At 38.9% G+C, this 12,334-nt stretch overlaps 2 protein-coding genes across 4 annotated transcripts in view; both read left to right on the top strand.

The window, feature by feature from the left end:
* IFT88 (intraflagellar transport 88) overlaps nucleotides 1-3,044 on the top strand; it is a 134,196-nt gene extending 131,152 nt beyond the window's left edge. Inside the window, exons 26-27 of one of the 3 annotated variants that reach the window (XR_006889139.1) lie at nucleotides 2,415-2,525; nucleotides 2,772-2,903. Coding sequence is in view for 1 of the 3 variants with exons in the window: in XM_046664788.1 (XP_046520744.1) it covers nucleotides 2,415-2,525; nucleotides 2,772-2,893 (233 nt within the window). In the remaining 2 variants the exon portion in view is untranslated. Of the gene's footprint in view, nucleotides 1-2,414; nucleotides 2,526-2,771 lie in introns of those variants that run through there. The other 2 variants (XM_046664788.1, XR_006889140.1) reach the window with 2 other exon arrangements.
* A 6,102-nt stretch (nucleotides 3,045-9,146) lies between these two features.
* Nucleotides 9,147-12,334, top strand: part of IL17D (interleukin 17D) — a 23,498-nt gene continuing 20,310 nt past the window's right edge. The window contains exons 1-2 of the mRNA XM_046663873.1: nucleotides 9,147-9,194; nucleotides 11,964-12,315. Of these exons, the coding sequence (XP_046519829.1) occupies nucleotides 9,147-9,194; nucleotides 11,964-12,315 (400 nt within the window). The remainder of the gene's footprint in view (nucleotides 9,195-11,963; nucleotides 12,316-12,334) is intronic.

Raw genomic sequence — 12,334 nt, 5'->3', positions numbered from 1 at the left:
ATTTTAGGTGTTTTGATGTATACTACCAAATTACCCTCAGAAAATTTGTTCATTTCACTTGCTAACCTGATATTTTTTAAATCTTGGCCATTTTAATAGGCAATGTTGAATGTTACATTTAGAATTATGTGACTGTTTAATTTATGTAATATTTGATACCTACAAAATAACCTATGTAGCATTCTTATCTTATGAAGCATATTAATAAAATTAAAATTAATTAAACTATCATAACATATTAGAACAAGAACATTACTGTCCCGCCTACTTGTGTGCTTTTTCCCATTCCATCTCCTGCCTCCCCCACATATAACCACTGTGTTTTATATTTTATATATATTCAGGTTTATATTTTTCAGTTTCTTGCCTTTTCATATACAATTTTATCATACATGCAAACAATATATTTAATTTTGTTTCGTTTTCAGCTTTCTAAAACTGGTATCATTCAGTATGTAGTGTTCTGACTTGTTTTTTTCTGACTTATTATGTTTCTAAGATTAAGTAAGGCTAAACATTTTTTTATGTGTTTATTGACCTATTGCATTATTTACTTTAGGAATTATCTCTTTGTATACAATGTCCATTTTATAGGGGTATTCTATTTTTTTCTGGTATAGGTAAGTTTCAAGATTTTTTCTTACTCTAAAATTTATGATTCTAAAATTTTTCTCTTACAAAGTATAAGTATCTTTTGGAAGTTTTAGTGTTAATTGATTGATAAGTCATATAAATTGATCTCCAGATTCTTATTCTCTGAACTTATTTGTCATTTAACTTCCCTCTAGGAAATAGCAATTGTTGTTTGTAACTATAGTGAAGTGATTATAATAATTTGTTTCATTATGTAGACATTAAACCCCTGCAGACTTATAAAGGCTTCTTGATCCATTTGCAGCTGTTCACGTATAGCAGTGTTACTCCATGAAAGTTGATTGAAAATGATGAAGTGCAGATATTCACAATATACCCTCATTGGTCTTTATAATAGAAAGTGTTTAAAAACTGTATTCTAAGGAGATCACTTTTCAGTTTTTAAAGGTTTGCTCTTCCCACGGTATTGGAATCCTTCAGGCTGGGAATTGTACATGGAGTTTTAGGGGGCTTTGGATGCCTGAGGGAGATGTCAGGGTTTTGTTAGACTCTATAGAGAACTTGTAGCTATGTGAAAGGTGAAGTGAAATAAATATTGCCTAGAGCAATGGTGTTCAAACTTTCTTGACCTGAGCTTACTTAGGCACTTTGACAGACACCTATTTACACTTGTAGATGGAAAAAATTGACTTAACTGTAACAAAAAATTAGAGGGGAACAACATAATAGGAAACATACCAAAATGTGTAGACACATCCAAAACATTAAACTAAGGCACTTTATTTTCCAATGATATCAACAGTGGAGGGAATCGTAATGTTTTTGATAAGAACCCAGAGAAGACTTACAGTTTTGATTCACTTGACCAACTTAAAATGTAGGGATTTTAAAGACCATCTTGTTTTGACTTATTCCCAGAGACATTATCAGTAAACTAAAATATAAAGTATACTAAGAAAAGAAATGGTCAGTATATATTGGTGGACTACTTTCATTAAAATTGAAGCTTCCATAATAGAAAAAAATATAACATTATAAGAATTTTAAGCGGAAGAAATACAAACTGTGGGGCTAGAGGAGTGGTTCTTTAGAAAATATAATAGAAATTCAGGGTTAAAATGCACTAATAATGTTTCCTACTAATGTGAATATTCAACCCTATCTGAAAATCTTCAGTGATATGCATTGCATTATTTCCCATGGCAGCCATTCTGTATTTAAACACTATAATCCTTTTCAGGTTTTTCCTTGAGTTGAGCCAAAATCTATCCTACTATACCGTGTAAATCTAATCCTCTTCTGTATGAACATTCTTGAGATGTTTGAAGAAAGTTGGTTGTATGATCTAGGTTCTCTGCCACCTCAGCTAGACTTACCCAGCCTCTTCTGTTCTTCATTTGATGTGGTTTCTCGCCCCTCCCCAGGCTTGATACGCGGTGGATGATACAGCTCAGACTGATCTTACGACTTCCTGTTTGTCCTTTCTTCAGCTGCTCTTTGTCCTTTGCTAGATTATGCTCATCAAAGTGGTCTCTAACTTCTCGCAAGTGAATCTATAAAACTGAAGCCTGTACCTAAGCACACATTTGAAAGAATATGTATAAAGACTACTCTAAGTGATGTTTTATGTATATTATAGATTCTCAGCCAGAGATTTCTTTTAACTTTCAGAAAACAAGAATTACATCCCTTGGATTTTTGGCTTCCCAATGAAACAGCTTGCTTGTTTCTTGGCAATTAAGTATTCTTTAAGATTCATAATGTAGTGTTATGTTTTCTCAGCATGTTAAACAAATGCATTTTTGTTTCTGTGTTTGCAGACAGTGGCCAGAACTGTAGTGCCAGTAGTAAAGGTGAACGACTAGGTGCCAGACTCAGAGCTTTACCCGGGACAAATGAGCCTTATGAAAGTAGCAGCAACAAAGAAATAGGCAAGTGCTGGCACTCCCCACCCAGTTCCTACAGGCAGAACAGGTCTGAAGAAGATTGGTGAGATGGCAAAAATGTATAATTGGGCATTATGAAGAATTTTACATATACAGACACAGTTTTGAATGACTTGGAAGAGCATTTCTGTTCACTCTGAGTTGTCTGGTTTTGATTATGGGACTAATTGGTTTCATATTTGTTTTGTTTTTCTGTATTACTCTAATGTAACAATCTGTTTTAAAATGTAGATGCCTCCTATGTGGATCCACTTGGCCCTCAAATAGAAAGACCAAAAACTGCAGCCAAAAAAAGGATCGACGAAGATGATTTTGCTGACGAAGAGTTAGGAGATGATTTGCTTCCAGAATAACATACACTTTAATGTATTGTTTATTGTTAAACTCTGGATTAAATATACAAATTTTAATTTTGTACACTGTCAAAACTTTAAGTAAGTGTATTCTGTTCTATGAGTATGGGTTTAAGTTTTATTTTGTTTTTACTGGAATAAAAACATGTGAAACTAATATTTTAGGCCCGTGACTTCCTTTACCCTTTTGAAAACATTGACCCACAATAAGAAATGTTTTCTTAGCACTACCTAGTACCTACATACACGTATAAGTGTGTGTGTGTTCACAAAAATGTACCCTTATTGCTGCAGTGCATGCTGATTTTTTTATACTTTCATTAAAACAAAGTGTTAGTAATGAAAACACCACATTAATTTCATTGTTTGCAGCTTGGAAAATACTTTGCTAGGACATGTCCTTGATGAATCTTTATTCAAGCTAAATCTCATGGAGTTTGGAACCTATAAGTCTGCAGAAGTTTTGTCTCATGGGGATTATAATACCATTAAAACAATTATGTTTTGGAAGCAGTGCAAAGCATAGTATAGTATAGTGTAGTACAATGTAGTGTAGTGTACTATAGTGAGTACAAAGTATAGTATATACCAAACTATAACCCTATTGCTCTTTTCTGTGGTTCCTTTCTACCTTCAGCCTGGTGGTGTGTTCCAGTAGCACTGAGCAGTAACAACTCTAAGAAGGTTTTTCCCATTTGTAACTTAGGGTATGAAATGGAGGCCAGGACTGCCTGCATGTTTCTTCAGCAGTGTGTTTGGCTGATCAACACTGTCCAGAGAATTTGTAATGATGGGGCACTCAAAAGAAGTTGCTCATCGTTAACAGTTCACTAGAGAGGATAGGCCCCTCCATCTTACTTAACATTGTCTCTACAAAGTACATGCTACTGTTAGGCACAGGAAGAGGAAAACCAAAATTAGATCATATTCCCCCCTCCCAAGATAGGCAATGACCTAATGGGGGTGGCATTCAACCAAGACATTAATCATCTAGTATGTGCAAGGTTCTGCGGATACAGTAGTGAACAAGACAGGACAAGAGCTTGTCCTCGAAGAGGTTAAATTCTGGTGGGGATGACAGACAATAAATATATTTTTTAAAGGACTTTAGATATTGTTAAGTGCAGTTAAGAAAGCAAAATGGAGTAGTGTAATAGGGAGTGATGGTGGTGGAGGAAGGGCTTGCTTAGATAGGAGAGGCAGGGAAGATCTCTCCAGGAGGCGGCATTTGTATTAACACCAGAATGATGAAATGAAGAACACAATGTCCTAAGCAGAAGCAATAGCGAGTGTAAACACACTAAAATGGTAATGATCTGGATGGGTTAGAGTGTTATTGAATTAGAGTGATAATGAGTTAGAGGGTTTGGGGTCTAGCGGGGGTGGCAGTGTACAATATATCCAGGAAAGTGAAAGGAGGTGAAGTCCAAGAGGTAGGCAGGGGCCAGATCATGTAGAGTATATAAACAGAGTTTGGGTCTTATTCTAGTAGCAATAGAAAAGCCCTTAGAGGGGCTGGCCCTGTGGCCGAGTGATTGAGTTCATGCGCTCTGCTTCAGCGGCTCTGGGTTTAACTGGTTCGGATCCTGGGTGCGGACATGGCACCGCACATTGGGCCATGCTGGGGCAGCATCCCACATGGCAGAGCCAGAAGGACCTACAACTGAAATATACAGCTATTTGCTGGGGGGCTTCAGGGAGAAGAAGGGAAAAAAAGAAGATCAGCAACAGATGTTAGCACAGGTGCCAATCTTTAAAAAGAAGAAAATAGAAAAGCCCTTAGAAGGTTTTATGCAAGAGAGGTGAGTGATATGATTTGATTTAACCTTCAGAAACCAGCGATCACACTGGTTGCCATGAAGATGAATTGATTGAGGTGGGCAGGTTGAGGGGAGGGGAAGGGTTGGAACTGCTAGCAGTAGCCTAGATAAGAGTTGAAGGTGACTGAGACCAGCTTTTTAGCAATGGAAGCTATGAGAATTGGTCAGATTCAGCATACATTCTGGAGGTAAAGCTCAGAGTATTTACTAATGGATTGGATATAGATTGTGAGGAAAAGAGAAGAAAGGATGAGGAACTGAGTGGCTAGTGTTGCCTTTTACTGAGATAGGAGTGGATTTGGGGGGAAATCAGCAGTCGTGGTTTAGCCATATTAAAATTTCAGATATCTCTTAACTATCCAACTGGAGATCCAAAGAATGCAGTTAGAGTTACAAATGTGGAGATTAGAGAAGAGGTTAGGGTTGGAGATGGAGATCTGAGACCTCAGTGTGCGTGTAGTATTTAATGCCGTGGAATTGGAGGAGACCACTTAGGACGAAGAAGAGAGTCTAAGCAGTGAGCCTGGAGATCAAGAAAAAGAGGATAACTTAGCAAAAAAGGACTGAAAAGAGCAACAAGTGATGTAGGAGGTTTCAGATTTTGAGGGAGTGAGATTTCCAGTTCTAAGGAGGATGCAAAAGGTCATGTCAGGCCAATGCTCCTATTATAACAACTAGGGGAAAACGCAACAAATAAATTATTGCAAAAACCATACGTTGAAAGTGGCCAGAGAGCTGTGGAAGCAACAAGACCAAAATTCCTCAGAGGAAAGAGTTATTTCTAGGTGAGCTGATGATCCTGCCTATTTTCCTCTCTGGAGGCATTTGCCAATTTTGTGCGTGGGCTGAAAATTGGGCTTGGCCCAGGGAAAAAGTATCTTTTAGAGAAAGGAAAAGCTAGCAGAGCTTTTGGTGGTCATGTGGGGTTGGCACAACAAACCAGAAATTTAAAGAAGCCCCAAACCTCTGATCGCTTTTCCACCATGGGTGTTTGCTGAGGGTAGAGATGGTGCTCGAGGCTGGAGAATTGGGCTGCAGGCTTTTAAAGTTTTAAAAGCCTAAGAAGATTTAAAGTTAAATCTCCTTAGGAGACAAAGTCCTGGCAGAGAAAGGACTTTCCACAAATATACAATTGGTCTACCCTCAAGACATTTGCTATTTCATGAGGCTGGTGGGGCAGGAGCTAATGATGTAAATTCAAAACTTTCAGGAGCCAACTTGGCTCTCTTGACATCTTTCAGAGCTGAGGAGACAGATCTGCCAGGCTCGCTCCATCAAAAGCTTGGAAGGACAGACATGAACCAGGGGTGGATTGACTCTTAAAAAAACTACAGCCCAGCCCCAACCCAGCTCAATCCTTGATTTCACTGAGGTTCTTAGTCCCAAATCTTCTCTGACTAGCAGAAGAAAGAGGTACTTTCTCTGATAACAATATCACTTGTAGCCTCTGGTTCTTGTATGTGCAAAGTCTGGCATACAATAAAAAAGAGGCAAGAAAATGGCCAATAATCAGCAGAAAAATAGAAGCAGACCCTTAGATAATTCAGATAATGGATCTAACTGACAAGGGCTTTAAAATAACTATGATTAGTATATTAAATAAAATAGAGAAAAGATGGACAAAATGGATGAAAAGATAGAGAATTTCCACAGAGTGCTGCAATGATGAGCAAGAGTCAAATGGATGACCTAGAACTAAAAGATACAATATTTGAAACTAACTTATTAGGATCGATTTAACAATGTACTGGACACAGAAGAAGTCACGATTAGTGAACAGGTTATTAGAAAATATCAAAATTGAAACACAGAAATAAGAATGGAAAGAAAGAAGATGATAGATATTTGGGACATGGTCAAGAGTTTAAATAAGTATAATAGGAATCTCAGAAGAAAAGGAATGGAGTAGAAATAACATTTGAAGAGATAGTGTCTCAAATTATTCCAAATTGATGAAAGACATCAACCCACAGATTCAGGAAACTCAGTGAACACCAGCAAGAATAGATACAAAGAAAAGCGCAGCCTAGACATACGTTCAAGTTGTTAAAAACCACAGTCATCCTAGAAAGAAGCATAGAATGTCAGAATTAGTGAAAAGCACCGAAGAGGTAGGGGGATACATAATAGAAGAGTGATTATTTAAAACAACAACTAATAATAATTCCTTGTGGGGTTTTAACATATATAGAAATAAAACATATGACAATACTAGCCCAAAGATTGAGAGGCTGTATTAAACTGCTGTAGGTTGTTGTATTGTTCAGATAGTGGCAGATGTAATAAGTCAAGGATACATATTGAAGTCTCTAGAGTAACAACTGAAATAAAGGAATATATGATTAAAAATCTAATAGAACAACTAATACATACAGAAATGATAGAGTTAGAAAATCCCCATCTTGCAACCATCGCAGTAGTAATTGGTTCAGGCAAGAACCGGTGGATGGCTAAAGCAAGCAGGGGAAGTCTGATGAGAACAGTATATTTACATAGCCTCAAAGTGTTTCCCTGCAAATTACTTATTAATTACAAGAGGAAAAATACTAATTTTATATTGAAGAAACTTGGTGGACACCACCATAACAAGTGATCGAAGTTAACATGACCAATAATGGGACAAACCAAAACCACGTGCCTCTGATGTGATGAACAAAATTTCTTAGGTGATATTCCTGCCAAAAACATCTAACCTGAACCTACTCAAAGGAAGCGTCCCAACCTGAGGAACATCCTACAAAATAACTGGCCTGAACTTTTCAAAAATGTCAAGATCATAAAAGACAAAGAGGAGCTGCTCCAGATTAAAGGAGACTAAAGCGACATGTCAACAAAATGCAATGCAGGATCCCGGCTCAGATCCTGGACTCGGGGGAAATTTGCTCTTTATAAAAGTCTGGGGACAGCTGATTAAATGTGAACAGGTCTGTATATTAGATAGTAGGAGTATATCTATAAAATTTTCTAATTTTGTTAATTGCACTATGGTTACATAAGTGAGTGCCCTTGTTCCTAGGAAATACCTTACTAAAGCATTTTGAGACAAAGGGTCCTGATGTCTGCAACTCAATAGTTCAAGAAAAAATACAATGATAAAGCAAATGTTGAAAAATGTTAACAATTAATGGATCTGAGTGAAGGGTATATAGAGTTCTTTGTATTATTCTTACAACTTTTCCATAAGTCTGAAATTGATTCAAAATTAAAATTTTTTTAAAAAGCTAATGGAGGGACCCGCCCCATGGCCGAGTGGTTAAGTTCACGCACTCCACTTCGGGGGCCCAGGGTTTCGCCAGTTTGGATCCTGGGCGCAGACAGGGCAACACTCATAAGGCCATGCTGAGGTGGCATCCCACATGCCACAACTAAAAAAATATATATATATACAACTATGTACCAGGGGGCTTTGGGGAGAAAAAGGAAAAATAAAATCTTAAAAAAGAAAAAAAAGCTAATGGAAGATAAAATATGATAAAAAATACTTGGTTAATCCAAGGAAAGGCAGATAAAGGAACAAAGACCAGATGGACAAACAGAAAACAAGTAACAGGATGGTAGGAGTTAAACCCAGTTATATTAGTAATTATACTACATTAGTAATTATAAAAAAGTAAACCGAATTAGATCAGTAATTACATAAGTAGTAAATACTAATGATATTAGTAATTATGCTACATTAGTAAATAGAGTAAATATAAAAAGATTAAATATTCCAATTTAATGACAAAGATTATCAGACTGTATTAAAAAGTAAGACTAAATATGTTACTTACAAGAGACATTTAAATATAAGGGCACAGATAGGTTGAAAAAATGAAAAGGTGGGAAAAGATACACTATACAAACGTTAATCAAAAAGGATAAGGAATAAGGGAGTGATCAACTGTGTCAAATGATACATAAAAATCGAATAAGATAGACGATTGACTTTGGCAGTAATTACATAATTTCAACCTTTTATGTTATTGCAATGAAGTGTTTGGGGTAAATACCCAATTGGAATAGGTTGAGCAGAGACTGGGAATTGAGGTTTTAGAGCCAGAGAATAAAGACAACACAGAACCTTTCGGTATAAAAGGGGACAGAGGAATTAGATGGTAGATAAAGTCGGACCTGGAGTCAAGAGAGGGTTTATCAAATATATCAGGAAAGAAGGCCGGATATAGGAAATTGAATGCAGATAGGTGGTTAAAAAGAAAGAAGTCACGGCTCTCATCTGTGCGTGGGGAACAGGAGGGGAGGAGGGAAGCGGGAACAGAGATTTGAGGAGAGGGGAAATGTCACTAGTGATCTTGGAAAAAGGGAACATAACTGAGAGAGATACTAGATATGTGTGTTGAATGTTTATCCAAGATTCGTGGTCACAAATTAGAATTGAGTCTAGTCAGCTCAGGTGTATGATTTTAACAGAGTTGGGATTATTCCAGGCAAATATGCAGAGGAAAAAGGAACAGGGGATTAAGGGTGTTGGCAAGGGTGTGGTAATAGTGTTCAACCATAAACTCTAAACTAGGCAAGAAAGGAAGTAAGGACTCGAGTGGGATAGTTAGTTAAAAAGTGGTAGGATTAGAGGCCACCCTGTGGCATAGTGGTTAACTTGGCGCACTCTGCTTCAATAGCCTCGGGGTCGCAGGTTCAGATCCTGGACGCACACCTAGCACAGCTCCTCAAGCCACACTGTGGCGGTGTCCCACATTAAAAAGAGGAAGATAGGGGCCAGCCCAGTGGCACAGCAGTTAAGTTTGCACACTCCACTTCAGAGGCCCAGGGTTCACCGGTTCCAATCCCAGGTGCAGACCTACGCACTGCTTATCAAGCCATGCTGTGGCAGGCATCCCACATATAAAGTAGAGGCAGATGGGCATGGATGTTAGCTCAGGGCCAGCCTTCCTCACCACAAAAAAGTAGTAAGATTAGAAGACTTGACAAGATTAGGGAATTACAGGAGTGGGTAAGGATAGAATTGATTGTGTCAGGGAAGAAGGTATTTGAAACCTCACGTTTGGAGGTGGTGCAGTTACTAGTAACGATAGTATCGGGTATGACCAGATGACTTGATAATTCACATGTGATGGGAGAAAAGACAGTTGGAGCTAAGGCAGTCATTTAGAGGCCAGGGTATTGAAGAATCATGTGTGTGGAGGTTAAAGGCACCAGGAATCATGAACAGGAGTAGTGGTGGATCCAGGTGCCCACCAAGATGACAGCAATGAAGAGAACTATTGGTGGGAAAATCTGACAGTGCTTTAAAGGCGGGAGAGAGGTTTGGGTAGATGTGTACATTGGTAGCCCAAGAAGATAAGTCTGAAAGTAGCCAACGACACATTAGCTTTTGGGGTGATGGTGCCTAAAAGATTTTTCGAACAGTTGGTCCATAATAAGGAGTCTTACAGCTGTGACCAGTATTTGGGTGGCTGAGTGAACCAGGGGGTGAGAGGGAGGAACTGAAGATGACTTAAAATCAAGATTTTGTGACCTGAAGGACAGTAACATCTTCAGCAGAGAACACTGGAGACATATAAATGTCTAAGGGAACATGATAAGCTTGGTTTGGGGTATTTAGTTGCCTTTTACTCACTTGTATGTCTTAAATTTGGATTTAATTATAACATTCATTTCACAGGCTCATAAATATGTTCACATTTGAAGAGAATTGATTACAAATTAGGCAACTAAAACGTTTTGTACCTGTTTATAAGACATCTTCTCAACTCTGTTTAGTCTCACAAAGATGAATTTTACGTTCTATCAAATAGGTGAGCATTTTCAGTAGTTCGTGATCTTTCACAGAACGAAACTGTTGGAAAATGATTATTTCCTTTTCCACTTCCAAGATAATCAAGGAGAAGAGAGAAATTGTCTGATAAGACAGTGGAAGGTATTTTGTTGAATGATATACAGAATTAACAGTCTGGCACTGTGTCACCTTACACATGAAAGGATCCTGTAGTGAGCATTCCTATGCAAATACTGTGATGACAGTCTCTCTCTCCTAAAGGACTCCCACACTTTTTTTAAATCAAGAAAAAAATAAGCAGTATTTTTGAGTATTGATCTTTATTTCCATTTTACCAGAAAGGAAACAACACAAACAATTTATCTAGTAGTCAGAAAAAAAGTGTTTTATAACCTCAAATGCTTCCTCACCAAGAGCTATAAATTGCTTAAATCACTTAAATTGGAGATTTCAGTGGGATTTTTAGCAGTAGATAAATTCCTAAACTCGTCAGTTATAGAATATTCGAGGCATATAGAAGTGTTCTTTTCCTACACAGCATATCCAAAATGGAGTTTAACCAGTGGTTCACAAGGCAGGCAAATAGCAAAGCTGCAAACCACTTAGGGAGCCATAAATTACGAATAGCTACGCTTTCGAAAACCTTTCAGTTGGTATCAATCTTTTTATTTTTGAAGTATGACTGCTATGAAATGACCACATTCATTAGCATGCCACCTAAAAAGCATTAATTTGTAGAATAAATCAATCAAGTTTTCTTGAGCTCTTGAAGTATAATATAGTTCCTTCATTTAAGAATATTTCCTGGGGCAGGCCCTGTGGCCCAGTGGTTAAGTTTGCGCGCTCCGCTTCAGATGCCCAGGGTTCGCTGGTTCAGATCCTGAGCCCTGACACGGCACCTCTCATCAGACCATGTTGAGGTGGCATCCCACATGCCACAACTCAAAGAACCCACAACTAAAAATACGCAACTATGTACCAGGGGGCTTTGGGGAGAAAAAGGAAAAATAAAACCTTTAAAAACAAGCAAACAAACAGAATATTTCCTTTAATTTATTCACAGAATATTAGGCATATTTTACATGACTGCTTGCACTTACAATTTAGTTATCATAGAGCAGAAATTCTCCAACATTGTAACAGACCAAGTGATGCCCACTTACAGCCATAAAAATACAAGTTGGGAGAAAGATTTAGTACTTTGATGTTAGAATTGATCCAGAGGCACAGAAGGATTTTATGGATGTTCAGGGGAAAGCAGAAAGGGCCTCCTCTCTATTAAAGAGAGTTTTTAAACCTCTGATGTATACATCTCTCTGAAACGCACTCTCAGAAGAGGAAGTTGTCCTAAAGAAGAGAATCCTTCTAGGTTTTGAGCTCATTCTTTCTCCAGGTGGCCTGTTCTATTCTTGGACAAGCTTTTCTTACTAGAAAAGTCTTTCCACCCTGAGCCAAAATCTGTGTCCCCTAACTTCACACAGTTGGCCCACTTCCAAGCTCTGGAGACTTCTAGGCCTTCTTCAGCCAGGCCGCAGGCGCCAGTCCACGGGCACAGCACGCCAGCTCTCTCCTAGTCCGCAGCACAGCACGCCGTCACAGCAGGCTCGGCGACATCCAGGTCGGAACCCACGACATCGCCCGCTCCGAATCCACGTGGCTGGCGGGCCCTCAGTTCGCGCGGCTTTCTCGTAACACATCGGAGAATATTTTCGGCGGAGACGCTGGGACACCGGCGAGGACGCGTCGAGGCTGCCCCGGGTCTCTCGGCGCCCGCAAGCACAGGGCGCAGACGCGGCTCGGCCGCGGACGCGGGCGGCGACCTGAGCGGGCGGCGCGGCGCTCTCCAGCGGCGGGGCGGCGCAGGCGTGGGCGGCGGGCCGGCCG

This window comes from Equus quagga, chromosome 6 (assembly GCF_021613505.1).
Source record: "Equus quagga isolate Etosha38 chromosome 6, UCLA_HA_Equagga_1.0, whole genome shotgun sequence".
Lineage (NCBI taxonomy): Eukaryota > Metazoa > Chordata > Mammalia > Perissodactyla > Equidae > Equus > Equus quagga.
This window is presented reverse-complemented; position numbering and strand designations above follow the sequence as displayed.